Below are 21,543 nucleotides of genomic sequence, written 5' to 3'. Positions count from 1 at the left end.
CTCCTTCTTTCCCTCCTTCCTTCCTTCCTTCCTTCCTTCTCTCATTTCTTCCTTCCTTCCTTCCCTCCCTCCCTCCCTCTCTTCCTCTCTCCCTCCCTTTCTCTCCCTCTTCCTCTTCCTCCCCCTCTCGCTCTTTCTTTCTTTCTTACTATTTGGAGGAATGCGGCTAGGTTAGAAAGCTATAAACAAAGTCATAACTATAAAATCATGTATAGCTCACTGAGGCCTCAGTTAAAAAAATCCCAACATCTGACAGAGAATTAGATCGCTGACCTCCTTAAATTCTGTGTATTTCCAGATAACCTCTGTGATCCTTCATTCTTCTTTGCCTGAAACAGAATTAAGATACAAACATGCCCACACAGGGTATATTCATTGGCTGGATTGGAATGCTCCCCTTCCTCATCTCTACCTCCTGAACTGCCTGGCTTTCTTCAAGTTCCAGCTAAAATCCTACCTTATATAAGGAAGTCTTTTCTTAACTTTAGTGCCTTCTCTCTTTTGATTATCTACAATTTATCTTAAATATAGCTTGTAAGTACTCACTTAGCCCAGGGTGCCTCAGTTTCCTCATTTGTAAAATGAGCTAGAGAAGAAAATGACAAATAGTCCAAGATCTTTACCAAACAAACAAAACCAAATGAGGTCACAGAGAGTCATATGTGACTGAACTAAGTCAACAGCCACAAAAGTTGCTTGCATACTGTCTCTCTAATTAGATTGTGAGCTTCTGAAAATAAGGATTGTCTTTAACTTTTGTGTTCCCAATAGTTAGCACAGTGACTGGCAATATAGTAAATATTTTATGAATGTTTATTGACTGACTGCTGACAACAGTACACTGCAGTCACCACTGATCATAAACTCTGTGTAAAGGCATGTGATTTCAATGAAAACAGTTAAATCAGAAGATATTAACAAATGCTAAGACCAGGAAAACCAGGTAGCATCTCCTACAAAATGCAATATTTGATCATAAGAAAATCAGGAAAACTGAGAATCAGAGGGAAAAGGGATGTTATCCTCAGAACCATTTAATGCAAAGCAGAGATGGGAAATGGAGTTTTTGTTGTGTGTGAGGAACATCACACAGATTAGTACAGCTGGATCTCAAAGTGCATGGGGGCAGTAAAATGTAAGGACACTGGAAAGGTAAAAATAGATTAGGCTATGATGGGCTTTAAATGACAAGCAGAAGATTTCATATTTAATCCTAGAGGTAATAGGGAGCCACTTGGAGTTCCTTTAGCAGGGAAGTGATATGGCGAGACATTTTAGAAAAATCTTTTTTGACAGCTGAGTGGAGAGTGGATTGAAGTGGGGAGAAAAGATTCAGGAAGACTAATTAGAAGATTATTTCAGGAAAGAATATACATATACACAGCTAGGTATAGGAATATATCTCACTCAACAGAGAAATGAAAAGGAAAAGATTTAGGGAATTAGAGGGAGAGGGAATTAAGGCAAGAATTAATCCCAAACCAAACAAGGTCTAACTAAGGATATCCAAAAATATCTGCAGCTCTTTTTGAGGTCATAAAATATGAGAGAATACCCTTCAAATGGGGAAAGGATGAGTAAATTATGGTATCTAAATATGCTTGAATACTATTATGCTAAAAGAAATTATGAATGGGATTATTAAAAAAAACCTGGGAAGACTTATTTGAACTGATGCAGAGTAAAGTGAAAAGAACCAGGAGAAAAATGTATACAATGACAACAGTATTTTAAAGACAAAAATATTAGAAAGTTTAAGAATTGTAATCAGTATAATAACCAACAACAATTCAGAAGACTAATGATGATTTCATTAGTCTACCTACCTTCTGATAGAGGAAGAAAAGACTCAGAGTACAGAATTATATGAAAAATGGTTGTGTGTATGCATATGTATGTATATTGTATAGTATGTATGTGTACATACATATGTATACATATACACACATATATAAATATATAGACCCATACACATAAATTTAAATATATACAATGTGAAAATTTGTTCTGCTTGACTATATGTGTTTGCAACTGGGATTTTGTGCTTTCTTTTTTCAGGTATCAGAAGGAGCCTAGAATGGGAGGAAAAGGAGGCAGATTTTTGCTGAATGAAAAAAAAAATTTTAAAAGAGAGATGACAAGGGTTTTAACTAGGGTGGTGGCTGGCTGAATGTAGCAAAGAGAACATAGGATAGATATTGTGAATGTAGAAATGACAAGATTTGTTAATGGATTGAATTGGAGAACATATGAGGTGACTCAAAGTTAAGAGTCTAAGATGACTGAGTTTGTGGATCTCTGTGACTGAGAGGATGGTGGTGACCATAAGAGTAATAAAAATGTTGGGAAGAGGGGAAAATTTGGAGAAAAGAGAATGAGTTATTTCAGACATGTTGAATTTGACGAAACATCCAGTTTGAGATGTCTAAAAGCCTGAAATATAAGACTGTGGCTTTGGAGAGAAAGTAGGGCTAGATATATTTCTGGGAATCATTTGCATAGAGATGTTAACTGAACCCATAAGAGCCAGGGATTTTAGGTTGTAGTTGGGAAGGAAAGATTCTGGGAAGATCTTCATGGTGAGAGCTTAGGATCAGACCACTAGGGAAAAAGTTTCATGTTGAATCATTTATAAAATGTCATCTGTAAACAGAAACATTTGGAAGATCTCACTATTCACAGGGAATTCCTCTTTGACTTGCACTGGTTACCTCTGTCATGGTAGTGGATCCACCATTAATTTAAGTACTCTTCAAATATCTATCTTCCCACCTCAACCATCCACACATGCAGAGACCATCAGATGCCTTTGACAATGGAACCACTATAAGACTCCTTCCCCAAGTGGTCTGACCCTGAATCCTCACCATGTAGATTTCCTCCAGGATCTCTCCTTCCCAAATATGCAACCAAAAAGCTAGTGGCCAAGCTGCTGCAACTGATGGACCAGAGAGACTTTCCATTGGTCTTCCACATAATGTCTTTTATGTTTGGTATTCTTCAATTAAAATTTGAGCTCTTTAAGAACATGTAACATCAAGTTTTTCTATTTATATTCCCAATACTTAATACAACCCATGGCACATAGTAATTATTTTTTCATGCTACTACATTCACCACTGAGGGTCACTCAATAGGGTCATTTCAATTGTTACATTTGTCAAGGAATCTTGATTTTGATTTATAGAATGGAGACATCTTATTTTAAGTAACATAAACTGTAAAACTGTTTTGTTTTATTAAATCAAATGCCTTTTCTTAACCAATAAACAATAAATACAGAGGAATATTCTGTGTTGCTTACATCTTTTCATTAATTGTGAAATGGCAAAGATGTGGTCTATTGTTCAACATTGCTTGTGAATGCCTGCTTGTTGCTCTATGATTAGTATTATCAGAGATGCCATAAATTCCTGGATTGATGCCTCTCATAAAGATTTTGAGTAGATAGGAGAGTAGGAATACAGGTTAATAGTTACTGATGCTCTTTTGTTCACATTTTTCATATTAATTTTGGTCTGAAAATTGTACATGCCTTTAATATCTTCCTCTACTTTAGATACCTTGCATGTTGTTCCTTAAACACTGTCACATTTATGTTGACCCAGCAGGGATCACTTCCATATACATTTGAGTCTATCAGTCTGTTCTTCCTACCTTTGTTCTCTTGAAAGCTATATCTTCCTCCTCTATAAGCACCTCTGGAATTTTAATGTTAGGGTTCAAATGGAGTGGTCCAGTCAGTCAATATCCATTTATTAAGTGCCTATTATGTGTCAGATACTGTACTAAGTTCTGGTTCCACTATCTTTAAACTTATAAAAGATTTTCCATTTGTTTTCTGTTCCCATTTTCATGCTTGAATGTCCTTGAGATGACTTTGCTAAGATGGATATTTTGACTAGCTTTCTTAAAACTTGTTTTACCCTCCACTAATTCTCTCTGCTTTATGAAATAGTATGAGTCATAATCATCTATCATCCTACTTCATAAGATTTTACAAACAAATTTATAATCTCTCTTGACATTAGTCCTGGCATCATTTTTCTCTGACAGGTAGGTTACATGTTTGTTTATTAAGGAAATCTCCAGGTTCTTCTGATCTTCTTGTTGGTTAAACTTGTGGATAAATTGTCAGAATTGCTATTAAGTTCATTTCTATTCATTTGCTCAATGAATTTCAGTAGCTTCCTAATAGTTACAGAATCAAATATAAACTATCTGACATTTAAATCCATTCATAGCAGATCCTTTTCTACTTTTCCATTCTCTCACTTTAGTCTTCCTGTACGCTAGGACACAGTGACACTGCCTATTTTGTGCTTCTCATACATGATGTTCCATTTCCCATTTTTGTACCTTTACCTTGCCTGGCTCCCATATCTGAAATGATTTGCTTCCTTGCCTTTATCTCATAAGTTTTTAATCTTCAGTATTGGGGTTAAATTCTTCCTTATGGAAGAGGCTGTTCCTCACTGCTCACCAGGGAGGGACTTCCAGTGAGGGAGGCAATGAGGAATAAGTGACTTGCCCAGGTTTACATAGCTACTAAATAACTGGGGCTAGATTTGAACTCAGGTCCTCCTGACTTCAAGGCTGGTGCTCTATCCACTGTGCCAACCACCTGCCCTTCCATATACCATTAATACGTCTTATTTGTACTTAGTTATTTCCAATTAGAATGTGACCTCCTTGAAAGACTATTCAAAAGCTATTTTTGCCTTTCTTTGTATTCTCGGTGCTAATCAAAATACCTGGCACATAGAAAATACTTAATAAATGCTTGTCGACCAATTTGTCTGTTTCCTATTTTTTATTTTACATTATTTATTTAAATAGTTCAGGGTTAAGATATTTCAATTATACACTACATATTTTTTCTCATTATTCTTGTTTTGATATTCTGAATGGCACACACTCATCTGACTCAGAGATAACTCCCACATCAATAAGAAGTCTGTTCCTGTATGTTAAAATAAAAATCAATATTACTCTTCAAAGTGTTATTTAGTGCTTAGTCTCAATGTCTAGCACCAAGCAATTTTTTTCAAAAGAAAGTATCCATGGTATATGAGTGTGAGATTTCTGTGTAGTCTATAAGTGTTTGGTCTGATTTATTCCTTCTTCATAAAATCATGCTTTTCCATATACTTCTCCCCAACCTCACTATTTTTTTCATTTTTGTGTTGAAGTCATCAAGCATCTGAGCATCTGTTGTTATTGTTTTTAACTTGGGACATCTTACTGAGTTCTACATAAAATCACTTCACCAGTAACTGATGTTGCAGCATAAAATGCAATTATGTTAATGGTGATTTTTTGGGTAAATATTTATCATTGGTATTGCACATGATAACCAAAGAGCCTATGAAATAATATTTCTTATAGCTATTGAGTGTTTGATAGCAAACAACTTTTATCTTTGTCTCTCCAAGAAGTACTGCCATTTAAGAATAACTTCCCTCTCTCTTCAAGTTTCATTTATAGCAAGGATATCAAGATTGTTATGATTCAGCTCCTCTAGCAATATGTCCACTTGTTGGTCATTGGGTAGGGATTTCACATTTAAAATACTAAGTCAAATGAAAAGTTATTGATGTTATAGAAAGATAATGGTCCTTAGCACTCTCTGCTCCTTTTCTCACTTCCCTGCCATTGTCATTGTAGAAGTAAAAATGGTTTATGTAAGACTGAGGACTATTTTATCTTTATTCTTTCTTCATAGGTTACCATGGGCGAAAAAAAAATTCATCACCAGATGGCCACATCCTAGCAACATGCTCTTTTATAGTTAGTTACGTTGATCCTCAGAAAACAGACTCAGTCTGTTGTTGGGGTCATATCACATCCCTTTCTAGTATGGTAGAACCTGTTCAAGCTCTGATAGGGTGGCCTTCTAGTATACAGGAGCACCTCCAGGGCAGAGTGAAGCATCAGTGTAGAACTCTGTGGAGGAATAGGCATATATGTATACATATGAACACACAAATATTTAATATTATTGTTGTTTAGTGATTTGGATGTAAATAACTATTTGTGACGCTTTGGTCCACATCATGCTAATAGTGTTTATGGGGTTTTCTTGGCAAAAATACTGGAGTGGTTTTCCATTTCCTTCTCAGTAAATTAAGGCAATCAGAGATTAAATAACTTTCCAAAAATCACAAAACTAGTAATTAGTTGAAGTTGCATTTGAACTCAAGTTTTTCTGATTCCAGGTCTAGTACACTATCCATTGAGTCACCTTACTGCCTCCGTGGATATTATATATAATGCTATATAACCATAATATGTTAATATAGTTAATGTTTTTCTATTAAATAACCTATTATATGATCATTTAATTTATGAATATTTATTTATGCATGCATTAAATCTACAGAAACATAATATATGTATGCATAGATATACACATGTATATACACATAATGGTATGTGCTTACAGAGATTTATTTGTTCATTTTAGTAAAGGTGACCTTGACTTCCTGAAAGCTATGTTAGCTGAGGGCAGACTTGCATTTTCTATAAAGATGCAAAGGCTTTGGGCACTAACCAATAATAAAACTGTACATTTATTTCCTGAGGACCAGCCTAAATTGCTCATCATCAGATTGGTGACATGGTGATAAATTTTTCTGCCAGAGCAACTGTTAAAAACCATCTACTTTACTGCAGAGGGGGTGCAATCTGTGTCTGTGGAGGGAGTGATGAAATCTGACAAAAGCATGGATACCTGAAGTACAGAAGTATGCATTTTTCTATATATTATGTATATGCACATATAAAACGTTGCTGTCTGAATAGCTCAAAAATTATAAATGATAAATTCTTAATATATGAAACCTGATACATAAAAACTGCCATGCTAGGGCTCTGTTTTCCCCCACAAGTGGTATCATGTGATTATTTTAAATATTGAGAGTTGATTCTATTGTGACATAAGTGCAGCATCAGGGGAACCAACAAATCCCAGGACTGACTTTAGGTGCAGACTGGGTAGGTATCATATGCACCTGGAAGGGAGTTTACAACAGATGGCTCAGTAAACAATCTTTTTTTTTTTTTCTTTTTAAGCCAAACTATATATTGACTATGGATTTGTGTCAGGGGAGCTCAAGATAATCAACTCCTCTCCAAAGCCAGTGCTCAGATTTTAAGGAATAGCCTTATTTGAGAAGGATCAGAATCAAAGCCATTGTCTAAACGGCCCCTGAGGTACTGAATAACATGACTGGGCCATCAACTGGCAATGTTCATGGGAAAAGTGAGAAGAGAAAGTCAGAAATGGATATAATTAGTGCTCTGAGCAAACCCCCATCAAAGATTACAAAATTAACACGTGCAGATGGAATACCTTAGAGCAATGAGTATCCTGTGGGTGTCCTGGGAGGGATCAGCAGGCAGTAAATTATGCCATTAACAATGTATAATTGCCCCACCCCTCACCCCTCTCTCCCCAAGACAGTCATTTGCATTTTGGAATCACTGTATAAATCACACATTTAGAGCTCTGCTTCCCTACAAATGAACATTAACACATTCAATAACAGAAGAAACCTGAGTCTATCTCTGTGTCACACACACACACACACACACACTCTCTCTCTCTCTCTCACTCACACAGTTATGTGAGGGAAATGGCTATGAGAAAGAATGTTTTCATTTTTGTAAATCTCAGCCTTTATCTACCAAGAAAGTTAGGGTATGTTCTTTCTTGAAAATAACCATCCCTAATATAAATGAAAATAGTCTTCAACTCAAAATGACTTCTATTTGAACTTTCAGGTAATAAAGAAAGAGCACCTCAGCACCAGCCTCCTCCTTCTAGAGTCATAAATCAGAGTTTCTTGATAAAATATTGCCCCAAGGATCAATCATGTTTCCCTTTTGGGCTGGGGAAAGTATCAGACTCACATTTTTCTTTTTATTTCATATATATATGTGTGTGTGTGTGTGTGTGTATGTGTGTGTGTGTGTGTGTGTGTGTATATATATATATATATATATATACATATATATATATATATATGGAAATAAAAAATATATATACATTTTTTTTATTTCCTCATCAGAGGTACCATTGGAGCCCCTTCCTGAAGTGCAGAGACAAAAATTTCATATAGATGTGAGGGGAAATAATAGGGGAAGTAGCCTCTACTTCCTACCTCATTTACTCACCCATTGAAATCTGGCTTCTGACCTCACCACTCAACTGTGACTGCTGTCAGTCAGTCAACACTTATTTATTACATTATGAGCTAGTCACTATAATAAACTTTGGGGATGGAAAAAGAATGCTCTCCAAAATGACCAAGGATCTCTAAATTCAATGTACTTTTATGTGTCCTTATTCTTCTAGACTTCTCTTCAGTGCTAACCACCCCCTCCTAATGGAAACCTCTCCCTAGGTTTCTCTGACATTATTCTCTCCTAGTCTGGTCTCTCCTCATTCACCTTGCTGGATCAGCATCAATATCCTGCCCTGTACCCTTACCTTTTAGCCTTTCTCTTGTCTCTCTGTCTTTCTCTTTCTCTCTCCTCTCTCTCCCTCTGGCTTAATGGGCAGCTAGGAGTAGACAGGGAGCTGGCCATAGAATTAGAAAAACAGGTTCGAATACTGCTTCAGAGACTAACTAGCAGTGTGACCTTGGCCAAGTCCTTTAGTCTCCCTCAGCCGGTTTCCCCACTAGTAAAAATAGGGATGATAATAATAATTGTACTACTACCCAGGATTGTCCTGAGGTTCAAATAAGATAACATTTTCAGTACTTTGCAAACTTTAAAGTCCTATAGAAATGCTAGATACTAGTATTACAATTACTACTATTAGTACAATTACTATTACAACCCACTACTGATACTATTACATTTACTAGTGCTACTACTATGATTACCATTCAGGTACCACTATCTTTCTTCTTCTTCTTCTCATTCTCCTTCTCCTTTTCATTCTCCTTCTTCTCCTTCTTCCCCTTCTTCTCCTTCTTCTCCTTCTCCTTCTTCTCTTCCTCCTCCTCATTCTCCTTCTCCTCTTCTTCCTCCTTCTGCTGCTGCTATGGCTGCTACTATTGCTGCTACTGCTACTACTACTACTACTATTCCATCTTAGTCCTAACTACTATTACTACTACTACTGTTGCTGCTGCTGCTGCTGCTGCTGCTACTACTACTACTACTACTACTACTACTACTACTACTACTACTACTACTACTATTACTATAATTGATCTAATCAGCTCTCATGGTTTAGTTATTATTTTGATATATGTGCTATCCATACTACATATTCAGTCTAACCTCTTCAATTGTCTCTTGGACATCTTCAACTAAATATTTTGCAAATATTTCAAACCATATGTGTAGTAAACAATGTAATCTTGCTAAACTCACTCTGGCTTTATATTTCTATTGAGGGTATCACCATTTTCCAAGCACCTAGGTCTTTAAATTGCCATAGGCTTTTTTCTCTCTCTTACTCTCCATAAAACTTGTTGATTCTTCTTCCAAAATATTTCTAGCATTCATCCTCATCTCTCCTTTCACCTGGTCACCACCCTAGTCCCTCATTATTTTTCCCCTGGCCTATTTCAGCAGCATATTAATTGGACTCTCTATTTCCAGTCTTTTCCCTCTTCAAAAACTCTTCTCTATAGTCATCAAAATTGTCTTCCCTAAAGTACACATCTGACTGTGCCATTCCCGTGCTCAAGAGTCTTCAATGGTTCCCTATTGTCTCTAGCAAAAAATTACATCCTTCACAGTCTGACTCCAGATTATCTTTCTATACTCATTTCCTATTATTCCCCATTACATAATTCAGTGATTTGACCAAACTGGTCTATTCTCTCTATCTCTCTATCTCTTATAGCACAGGATAGTCTAAGGCTTAACATACATTCCCTTCTTCCCCAGCCCCTACCTCTTCTAGTGCCTAATTTCCCTTGAGGTTCTGCTAAAGTTAAAGGAGCTTTTTTTTTTTTTTTTTTGATATCTGTCATTTTGCTTTTTTCCTCAAATCATCATGCATATATTTAACAGTTTGTATTATGTTTTATCCCAGGGATTACTCTACTTTTTCTGTTTCTATCCCCAGGGCCTAGCAGGTAACAGAGACTTAGTAAATGCCCAATGAATTGTATTAGATTTTGTTTATTCTGTTTTTACAGGTACTTGAACAAGTATTTTTTTACCCTAGTCTGCAGCAGATTCTTCCAGTTTCATTCAAATGGCTTCTTGGATCTCAGATTTGAATAAGTAGGAGAGAGTGACGAAGGAAAAAAAAGTGTTTCTTGCTGCATAAAATCTTGTTCTGTGAACAAAGAGGTCTTAATCTCTAAGGCTGACACATAAGGCCTCTTCAAAAAGTAAAATGTGCTTGAAAGTTAAAATTTTCTCTCTAAAGTTTATATTTGAGTTCTCCATAAAATCACTTTCCCATCCCAAGCACATGTTCTCCAACAAGCTTAACTTTCTGTTTAAAAAAAAATGGTGGTAGATAGAGATTCCTAAAGAAGTGCACTTAGGTTTTTGTTTATCTATTCATTCATTTACACATCCATTTGTTAATTTATTATTCATTTATTTGCCCATTCGTACATTTATGTATATATATATATAATTTTATAATATAATAATATATAATATAATTTTATATAAAATTAAAGGAGACTAAAATGGGGGGGGGCAAAATCTAGGAAATAAGTAGAAAAGATGGATGCAAGAAACAGCAAAATCTAAAAGTCTGGTCATTTTTCATGCCTTTACTACAATAACACCCAGAGGATACCAATAAATCAGTGGTTTATAAAGTTAATTTGAGTATTAGCCCAACTTAAAATCTGGTGTTTATTTTGTGGACAATTCCTGTTTGTGTAAAATAAAGAATTATTCCTAGGCAGATAGGAGGCTCAGTGGATAGAACAACAGCCCTTTCAGGAGGAATCAAATCTAGCCTTAGACACAACATGGCCAAGTCACTTAACCCCAATTTCCTTGTAAAACAATAAAGGATAATCCTTTAAAATGTACATATTTGTATCTATAAACAAATATGTACATATCCATATCCATATCCATATAAGATGCCAGAGAGAAAGAAGTATATATTTTGTAGGTCAGAGATTCTTCTGCTATTCTAATTTGGTGCAATTTCTTCCTTGGGTCATGGCTCTTAAGATCTAACTCAAAGAAATGGGGTACTCTTAACTCTGGGGAGTGCAAGGTAATATGGGTCCCTGCCAATTGTGATTTCCAAGCACAAAGTTAGTGTTTGTCTCAACTTTAACATGCCAGTGCTTTTGGTGCAAATAAGACCTTTCTCTTGCTCTTATCATGAATTATGCATTGGATTCTTAGTCCTTTGGCCCAAGTCACATTTCAAAAAATAAGATCAGAATTAATGTGAACTCAAGGGCTTGTTTTCATGAATAGGGCCCGTGTATGTTAGCATTCGCAAATTTAAGGACTAGGAGACGATAAATATTCACTATGTGGTTTGTATGTAATTTGGATTTGATTATTTTCCAGCCCTTCATGCATTATAAAAGGGGATAACATTATTAGGAAAATAATAGCCTCTGTAAAATTGGTTTTGAATATATTCTCACACAACTGTAATAAGTATAAATGCCCTAGTACTTTTCTAGAACTCTCACATTTTCATTAAATATACAATAGTTCATCATTACATTCACAGCCCAGTTACAAGCTTCCTAATTTTTAAATGATGTTCAATTTCTTAGAATGAATGAGGCACCTGACTAAAAAGGAAGTTGTTTCGCTTACAAATTTTCAACCACAGATTAAGTATTTTTTCAAATATTTCAAGATGAAAACATGCTACGATGCAGAATTATAATGCAGAAAGCAGATAGTCACTGTTTGGAATTGGAGAGAAGAGGTTTTCTTCATCATGTCCAATGTGCAACTAGACCTCTCTGGAGTTAAAGACTTCATTTTTACCATCTCTATCTTGCATTGTTGTAAAAATTCAGAAATAGCAGTAAGGTCGAACTAGGAGCAATAAAAAGGAATCATTTTGTATACTAAACCTTGACAAATGGGTAGATTATCCCACGATCCATCGCTACGACATGTCGACACCATGTTGTACAAGTCAGGGTATCTGATTTTGAATCCTTCATGACAGCTGATTATCAACTTGTCCCCATGTTTGTATGTCTTATTACCAATGTCAGCATCTTCAATGTAGGGAAGGCGGCAATCTGGACCTTTAAAAAACAAAAACAAGGAAAAAACACCAGGAAATTCAAAAGTAGTATGGATATGTGGCTTTGCAGGGCAAAAGCAATTCTGGCAATGAACAGCAGACTCTGTTTACCAGGACTCACAATTTAAAGGCACACTGAGGGATGATACAGGAGAGATGATAGAATGAATATACCAAAAGGACTGGGCTTTCTGCCTGAAACACTTCACAAAGAACAAGTAGGTTTTTAAAAGCTTTTGGGGAAAAGATGGAGAAAGGCAGAAATTAAGGGCAACCTGTTTAATGTCTCTTTTTTTCCCTTTATAAATTTACTCTTTATGCTATGCACATCACAAAATATAGTTTGATTAATTAACACCCATTGCCACTTCACTACCACCCCCAATCCACACTGTGTCTGCAATGTGGTGCATGAGACTGATAAGGACATATGCTCCTAGGCTTTGCAGAACAGCAGGTGGATGAGGTCTGTGGTACAGCTTGCCATTAGCATCTCATTCCAGTCCAGTCTCAGAAAGAAAGGTGGATTGCTCTCTTCAGCAACACATAGGCTAAAATGGGAACAATACAGAGAAGATTAGCAGGGCTTTAGCACAAAGATGACGCATAAATTCATGAAGCATTCCATATTTTTAGACGGATTGCAGGAAAACAGGTACATCCATTCATTTTTGGTGGAGCTATGAATTGGTCCAGCTATTCTGAAAAGCAGTTTGTAACTGTGCCTCTTTCTCCCACCCCCAGTTCCTAAAACCATGCAAACCCTCTTACCCAGTAATATCGCTATTAGGAATACACCTCCAAAGAAATCAAGAAGTACAAAGCTTACTGCTTTTCCAGATGTACAAAAATACTACTGCAAATACTAAATATGTAGCAAAATATTGCCAAATATGTAAAAAAAACTATTAATAATAGCTTTTTGTGCTAACAAAAAACTGAAAAGGAAGGGAATACCTATCAACTAAGGAACAGCTTAACAAACATATCTGCTTCTTTATTAATTTAGTTATGTAAAATAAAATGGATAAAGACCTGCGAGATAAGGAAAAAAAAAGATGAATGAAACAGAGAATTTTAAAAGCCTGGTCACTGGTCATTTTCCATGAGTTTGCTCCAATATTATTGCCCGGAGGATGACAACAAATCAGTGGTTTATGAAGTTCATTTAAGTAATAACACAACCTGAAATCCAGCTGTTTAATTTTGTGGTGTGTGTGTGTGTGTGTGTGTGTGTGTGTGTGTGTGTGTGTGTGTGATTAGATTTTGAGTTCCTCCTGTGCAGGGACTGCCTTTTGCTTTCCTTTTATTCCCAACATTTAACAAAGTGCCTGCTATTTAGCAGGTGCTTAATAAATATTTATTGAATGACTAACTGATTAAAATACTATTATACTATACGAAATGATACAAAGGGATAGTTTCAGAAAAACCTGAGAATACTTGTATGAATTGATGAAAGTGAAGTGAATAGAACCAGAAAAGCCATTTACAATATAACAAAGAATATTATAAAAGCAAATAACTTTAAAAGAGTTAAGAATTATGGTCAATGCAATGACCAGCCATAGCACCAATGATAAAACATGTGACCCACCTCCTTAAAGAGAAATATGTTTTATACACATATATGAATGTATGATGCAGCTTGAGACATATTCTTTTGAATGTGGCAATGCAAAAATTTGTCTCTCTTGTCTATGAAAACTGTTTTAAAGATTTTGTTTGTTTTTTCCAAGGTGGGTGTGATGGGCAGTAGTGAAAAGAAATCGTCTGGTGTGCCTCATGACAATAATAAGAGAAGACTTATTAAGAAGGAAGCAGTGGCAAGAGCAAGCTCAGGGATTAGAGTTTTTAAGTATGAAGGAAATCTTTGGGGGCAAATCGAGGGGCAGTAGCCGATTCCACATCTGGTTTTTTTTTTTTTTTTGGTAAGCTTAGTGTTTGTTAGCTGAACAATGTCTGGATCCTGTGAGTAGATAGTAAATTTGAGAGAAATTCCCTCCCACAATTCCTCCCCACAAGCACAAAATAGTACTTTGTACATAGCAGGTGCTCAGTAAATACTGTTGTTGAAAATGATCTTTTGAATCGGTGCTATGGTCTACCTAGAGCAAACTACCTCAACCTCAGCCTGAGCACCAAGCTTTTTTTAATTAGGTCTCAGTGCTTTTACTATAGAATAACATTTCTACATCAAGATTCTACTGTCAGCTCTTCCCATTGTCTGTGAAACTGACTCTCTAGAGATGTTCTAGGCTAGAAAGCTTTATTCTGATTTCAAGTTCACTTCCAAGTGAAATTTCATTCTATGGAAAAAGGTTCCCAAATGGCCCATGTTCAACCAAAATGCTCATTTACTAGGAGAGGCTGAATTCCCTAACATGTTATTCTGAAGTAAGCCAGATGGGTTGACTACATAATGTACAGCTTAGATTCACCCAAGAAGTGACATCCTTCAACATTGCTCCATGATTTTCTATGCTGTACTTTACCCTTGTCAAGCTTGTCTGTAGGAAATAGGAACTATCTTTTCTTCCATCACCAATATAAGAAATGCATGTCTGACAAAAGTAACTGGGCACAAGTAAATTTTCCAGCCATCCATCTGTAAAAGAATGGTCATAAATTCATTCATTCTACTAAAACCTCATTTTTTACAGGAAACCTTCCCTAACCCCTTTTAATTCTAGAGCCTTTCCTTTGTTAGTTCCTATTTATTCTGATGTAGCCTGTTTTGCAAAATTTTGTTTGCATGTTGCTTCCATTATTATAAGTTCCTGACTTTTGTCTCTTTTTATATCTCCAGCACTTAGGATAGTGCCTGGCACATAATAGGTACTTAACAAATGTTTATTGATTGATTGGAAATAATCATTCATATGTATAAAACAGCAATGAATCCATATTTCTTCTTACCTACCTATTAAACATTCCTGATTAGTTAATATTCTCAGGAGAGAAATTGGACAATATTACAAATGGCCAACCATGGTTAATTTGTGGCAGACTGGATTGGTTAATGTGCAGAATTTTTACTAAGCCACTCTGAACACTGGCTATCTAGTAATACCCAGCTCTTGTTATAATAACTCTACCAATAACAGATGACAATAATATAATGTTTTGAATTCTGCAAATCTTATCTGCATCATTCCATTTGGGCTTTACAACAATCCTGAAAAGTAGATAGTACAAATATCATCAGCTCTGTCTTTTAAGACTCCAAGAAATTTCCAGGTGACATGTCCATTGTCACATAAATAGTAAGTGACAAACGATTAGAATATAGTTTTATTTTCTGAATCCAAGTTCAGTCCTTTGCAATTTTCATAGAATTCTCAACACAGTATTTTATAGTTCTATAATTCCAGAGGATGATATTCATGCTGAAAAACAGAACACAAGGGGCAAGGAGCCCCTTGTTATAGTGGATAGAACACACCAGTCCTGAAGTCAGGAGGACCTGAGTTCAAATGAGATCTCAGACATTTACTACTTATTAGTTGTGTGACTCTAGGCAAGTCATTTGCCCCAAACTGCTTAGCAAAAACGAAAAAATGAAACAAACAAAAACAAACAACCCAGAACATCGACCTTATGCAAGAATTTAATATATTGATAAAATACCTAAGAAGCAGCTAGGGGACCCAGTGAATAGAGCACAGGAATTAGTAAGACCAGTGTTTAAATACAATTTCAGACATTTATTCATTGTGTGACCCTTGGCAAATATCTTAACCTCATTTGGCCTCAGTTTCCTCATCTGTAAAATGGAGATAATAATAGCACTTTCCTCACAGAATGGTTGTAAAATTAAAATGAGATATTTGTAAAGTAGTTTGCAAACTCTAAAAGTACTACATAAATTCTAGCTATTAGTAGTATTCTTTGTTAGGCAAGGAGCAGAGAAAAACAAACAAATAAAACTCACATTCATATAGACAGATAAATATTTGCTAATTTTAGGAGGAAGTAACCACAAGGAGGTGAAAATGAGGGAGGGCTCCACCCCCTGGGGAGGTAGCATCAGAATAGCTCAGGTATTAAAGGTATTATTAATTAGGTATTATAATGACCAAAGGATCCTAATTGACTCAGATTGGCATTTCTGCTTTGGTCAGAAACCCTGAGGATCTTCCTTTCCCAGATTCATTCATTTATTTCAATTTTTTTTGAACTAGATGAAAGTGGAGATTCTTTACTCTTTATTTCTACCTAATCTTAATCACTGAATGGGTGCAACTTCAATCACACTGAGATCTGCTGAAGACCTAAGCTTTAAAAAATCAAGGTCTCCCATTGCATCCAGGGACATCTTCAGTCATTTTGATATATATCTGGCCACTGGACCCAGATGGCTCCGGAGGGGAAAATGAGGTAGGTGACCTTGCACAACCCTCCCCCACTTAAATTCAATTTATTTACATATCATGTCATCACCTCCCTGATGTCATGGCCCTCTTTGAGAACAAGGAACAAACAACAATGTCTGGCATATAGTATATGAGATATTTAGTACTTAGTTTCTGTGTACTAAATGTTCCCACATACAATGAGGTCCTCTAGCTATTATAAAAAGGATACAAGAATAAAATTAAGGTGATTTTGTATAAATGAATGTCCCATAGCAAGTCAGCCTGGTGTAGTAAGTGCTTATCACTAATCTTCTTTCCATGGCTAAAAATAATTTTGGTTGTTTTTCCTATTTGAAAATAAACTTATATGTTTTGAAATTCTAGAATTCCTATTAAAATTAAGACTTTTTTGCATATGCACTTATTTACATGTTAAACATAAACTCATAATTTTAAAAAAAAAACAATTCAAGAGAAGGAGGTCTGTGGCTCTCAAAATAATTTAACCCACTTCAAACTTTAGGCACCTGTAGAAATGAGTTAACATTCCTGGCCAGTCTAACGTTTAGGTAAAGTAAATGTACCCTCTGTATTATTTGACCAATACCAAAGCTCCTTTCCTATAAATCCCTAAGTTACTTATGCACTGAATGAAAATGGCAATGTTATTGGGAAGGGAGTACAACATTATACCATTGTTAGTCATTAGCAACCGTGCACAAATTCTTTTATTAAATCAGAATGTAGAAAACACCTGGCTAACAAAGACAGGGAATGAAGAAAAACAATATTCATTTAAGTGATTTTTTGTGAGTTGAATTATTTTTAATTTAACATGTTAGCTATATCCCAAAATAGTTCTGGTCCCTTTAAAGGATCAAATTCAGCATTTGAGGAGATTGGAATTAGTTAAGAGGTAGCAGTGTGAAGTTATAGGAAAAATCATTAGACTGGGACTAAGGACATGGGTTCGCATCCCATTTCTGCCATCTTTCATGACCTTTGGGCAGCCACTTATATTGGGACTTTGGTTTCCTTATGTGTAAAAATAAAAGGTTTGTGCTAGATGGTATCTCTAAGGTCCTTTCCAGATTGAAAATTGTACAAGCCACGTGACAACACAATAATCCTTAGGTATACAACACAAAGGGAGCAAAAACCTCTGGGGAGAAAATTTTCTCTAGTTCAGAAGAAAGACTTGCTACATTGAGACAATCAGAAGGGAAAAAACTTCTCCAGAAAGAAGCTTTAAAAGGAGGTCTAGTTTCAGAGAAGAAAAACCAAAAAGGAAAGAACTGCTTCAGGCTATGTCCTCTAAAAGAGACCAGCTGTTTTGAACCCCAAAGAAACAGCAGAACAGGGCATTCAAGATCCTGTGTCTCTTTGCAGAGTAACAAATGAGAGTCTTACAGGGTTGTTAATAGGGCTTTGTTTAAAAATATCTGAGGAAAGGGAATATGAACAGGAAAGTCGAGCCAGAGTTATTTCAGTGTGGTGCCATGGACAGAATACTTGCTTTCATGTCAGAGGGATTGAGTCTAAATTCAAGATGTATTATTTATTTCTTTATTGAACATGGGTAAATTACTGCTTTTTCGAGGCCTGTTTTTTCATATATAAAATGAGGGGACTGGACTAGATAAGTTCTGAATTCCCTTTATAACTCTGACTTGCCATGATTATAATAAGTAAGAACAAATGTATTTCTTATACTTAGGAGATTTTTTGGGGGGTGGGGAAGTAGTTTTTTGTGGGTGCTTTGCATTACAGTATTGTTTTACTTATTTGTGGGCCATATAGTGAATTGCCTTTTTAAAATATAATTTATTTCTAATATACATACATACACATATTTATGTCTACGTATGGGTATATATGAGCATACATATATATATGAACATATCTATACATACATGTATATAAAATCTATTATATGTAGATATGTGCATTATATATATAAATATATATAAATCATATTTTAACTTTATTATTGACAAATCAAAAAAGAAGGTAATTGTATTGTCTACAAATATAGCTGTAGATATTATATATATATGTACATGCACATATACACATATATATGCGTACACACACACATACACTAACTATTGCAGTGTTTCTCTGGAGCTTCTTGATCATTCAGTCCTAAAATCTGTTTTGTGCTAACTACTCTGAAAATTCACTTAAGAAAAGTTGAAGCAAGAGCATAACCCAAGAAGAAACAAACCATCCCCATTAAGCAGTCACAGAAGGAATAGGAAGGAAATAAGCATTTATTAAGTGTCTACTATGGGCCAGGAACTGTGCTAAGCCCTTCACAAATATTATCTCACTCAATCCCCATAACAACTTAGGAGGTAGGTGCTATTATATCCTCATTTTATAGTTGAAGAAACAGAGGCAGAGAGAAGTTAAATAATTTGCCCAAACCAGAGTTAAATAAGTGGCCCAGGCTAGATTTTTTTCCTTTTAAAAAGTTATTTAATTTTCCAATATCCTTTTATCCATCTGATGCAAAGAGCATACTTAATATACATAGTGGAATGCTTTGAAAATCTGCTATAGCAATAGCTTTTGGATAGGTAATTTGATTAGTAAAATTACAATACACAAATGCTAAAAGATTATCGGAAATTAGACATTTCTAAAGAAGCTTTAGAAAAATCTTGGATATTCTTCTTACATGCTTTGCATACAAGTATCTTCACCAAAAGGGCATCTCCAATAGTAGGGTAATGGATTTGCTACAGTTTGGGGCTTATCTCCTAAGTATATTGCCTGAAGCTGTATTTGAAATCAGGTCTTCCTAACTCCAGACCCAGAACGCTATCCACTGCTTGTAGTAGATGGGATCTTACTATTTAATTGGTAAGAGAAGGAAAAGTTGCTTAACTTATATTTTGCTTCCACTTTCTATGTCAAGGAAACTGATGTTCCTACTGCAAAGGAGAAACCAAACAATGGCTGATAGGGAAATGATCTCAATTATAAGAAAGGAAATATTTCAGAGAGCATTTTGCTGCTCTTGATGAGTCTGGAATCGGAAAACTTTAGGTCAAGAAGCTGGGCTTCCATTCCTGCCAGAATTTCTAGACTATATTCTTAAGGATGTTAAATATCTAAGATGGGAAGTGGTGATTGCAGAAAGCCAGTAGAACTTCATCAGGAGTAATGCTTACCGACTGACTGATCAGGGGATGACACAGACCTAGTTTAGCACAGCACGTATGTGTCAGGGTATCTCATGCTATTTTTACATGTGTGATCATCTTTTACTACTACTACTATTACTACTACGCTATAGAAATGCTTGTTTTAGTCCATAAATTAAAATTTTAAAAATAAATATTTAAAAATGGAGATGGGGTAGATGATAGTTTCTTAGGTAAATTAATACAGTCATTAATATATCACTTTGTGGAGGACATTAATATGTCCCAGGATCTGTATTCAGCCTTGAACAGTTTAACATTATTTTTTTCAATCAATGACTAGGATAAAAGCAAATTTGCAGATTATCAACTGGAAGAAAAAGGAAATATAGCTAACAAAATGAATTATAGAGTAAAAATTTTTAAAGTTCTTAACGGGCTAGACCATTGGGTCTAAAATGAAATTTAATTGAGATACATGTAAAGTCCTGTGCTTGGATTCAAAACATCAAAGTCACAAATATAGCACTGAAGTAAGAAGGTCTGATTCAAGTCCTGCCTTTAATGCTAACTTTCTGTGTGATCCTGTACAAATCACATTAACTTTTCTTTCCTCCTCTACAGTATTAAGGGATTGAAATTAGGGGTTTCTAAAGTTCCATCTAGCTCTCAGATACAACCCATAGGAATGATGATCTTAGAATAGTGGATAAAACGCTAGATTTGGAGCCAAGATGACTTTTTTTTTGAGATTTTTTTCCTCTTCTCTCTCCCCAAGAGTTAGAAGTGCATGTTTGTCATTCAGTTATTTTTCAATTGTCCGGCTTTTTGTAACCCCATTTAGAATTTTTTTGGCAAAAAACACTGGAATAGTTTTCCATTTCCTTCTCCATTTCATTTTACAGATGAAGAAACTGAGACAAAGAGGGGTTAAATGACTTACTCAAGCTCACACAGATAATAAGTGTTGGAGGTGAGACTTGAACTCAGGAAGATGAGTTTTCCTGACTCTAGGCCCAGCGATCTGTGCTCTATAGCACCACCCAATGGCCTCATGATGACTTAGTTATTAAGAACATCGGTAAAATACCAAAAACTCATGGCAGCCAGAAGGCTGTCCAGTAGGGTTAGAGTGAGCATGGGTCTATAGCACCTAAATGGCCAAATCCCAAACTGGTGTAATGGCAGGCCTTCCATTAGGAAACACATCATTCTCTGGCAAACAAGAACAGAAATAGAAGACCATGATGTGGTTAGCAATCGATCAGTCAAAAAACATTTATTACGTGTCCATGATGTGCCAAAAATTATGTTGGGTGCTGGAATATGAAGACAGAGAATGGAACAATCCCTACATTCAAGGAGATTACATTCTGATGGGGAAATAGCTGAGTATAGAAACAGACAAAATAAACATAAGGTGAATAAACACAAATATATACAATAGTTATATTGTATCTATGTATATATACAAATATATACTATATATATATATATGAATATAACAATTGTTAAACTATAAGGCTGACTTAGATCTAGCTAAAAAAATATTAGCAAGTTTGGGTACAGTTAAATCTGGATTATTGCAAAAATGAATCCCCTGAAGCAGTCATATCTATTCAAATCTGCACTATTTGAAACTATCATGATGTAAAAGATGGTTATTGGTTCTAATAGAACAGAAATTAGGCTGTTAATTTGAATGACATGATCATGTGAGGGGATTCATTCACCAATTCTAAATGATTGGTTATCTTAGTCTGTGCTGAAGAATATTCTTTTACTTGGGTTTTTAGCTCCCTTC

General features: G+C 35.5%; 1 protein-coding gene and 1 non-coding gene across 7 annotated transcripts in view; one reads left to right on the top strand and one right to left on the bottom strand.

Annotated features, from left to right (window-relative positions):
* The window catches only part of SUSD4 (sushi domain containing 4), a 253,131-nt gene that overhangs the window by 68,959 nt on the left and 162,629 nt on the right, over nt 1-21,543 (bottom strand). For all 6 annotated transcript variants that reach the window (XM_031967069.1, XM_031967070.1, XM_031967067.1 and 3 more), the window contains one exon: nt 12,051-12,230. In XM_031967069.1, coding sequence (XP_031822929.1) covers nt 12,051-12,230 — 180 coding nt within the window. The remainder of the gene's footprint in view (nt 1-12,050; nt 12,231-21,543) is intronic.
* Nucleotides 12,757-12,863, top strand: LOC111720442. Its single transcript, XR_002770121.1, has one exon. It is a non-coding gene; the product is annotated as a U6 spliceosomal RNA (small nuclear RNA).

Source organism: Sarcophilus harrisii, chromosome 4 (genome assembly GCF_902635505.1).
Source record: "Sarcophilus harrisii chromosome 4, mSarHar1.11, whole genome shotgun sequence".
Taxonomy (NCBI): domain Eukaryota; kingdom Metazoa; phylum Chordata; class Mammalia; order Dasyuromorphia; family Dasyuridae; genus Sarcophilus; species Sarcophilus harrisii.
Note: the sequence above shows the minus strand (reverse complement) of the source record. Positions and strands in the feature narration are given on the sequence as shown.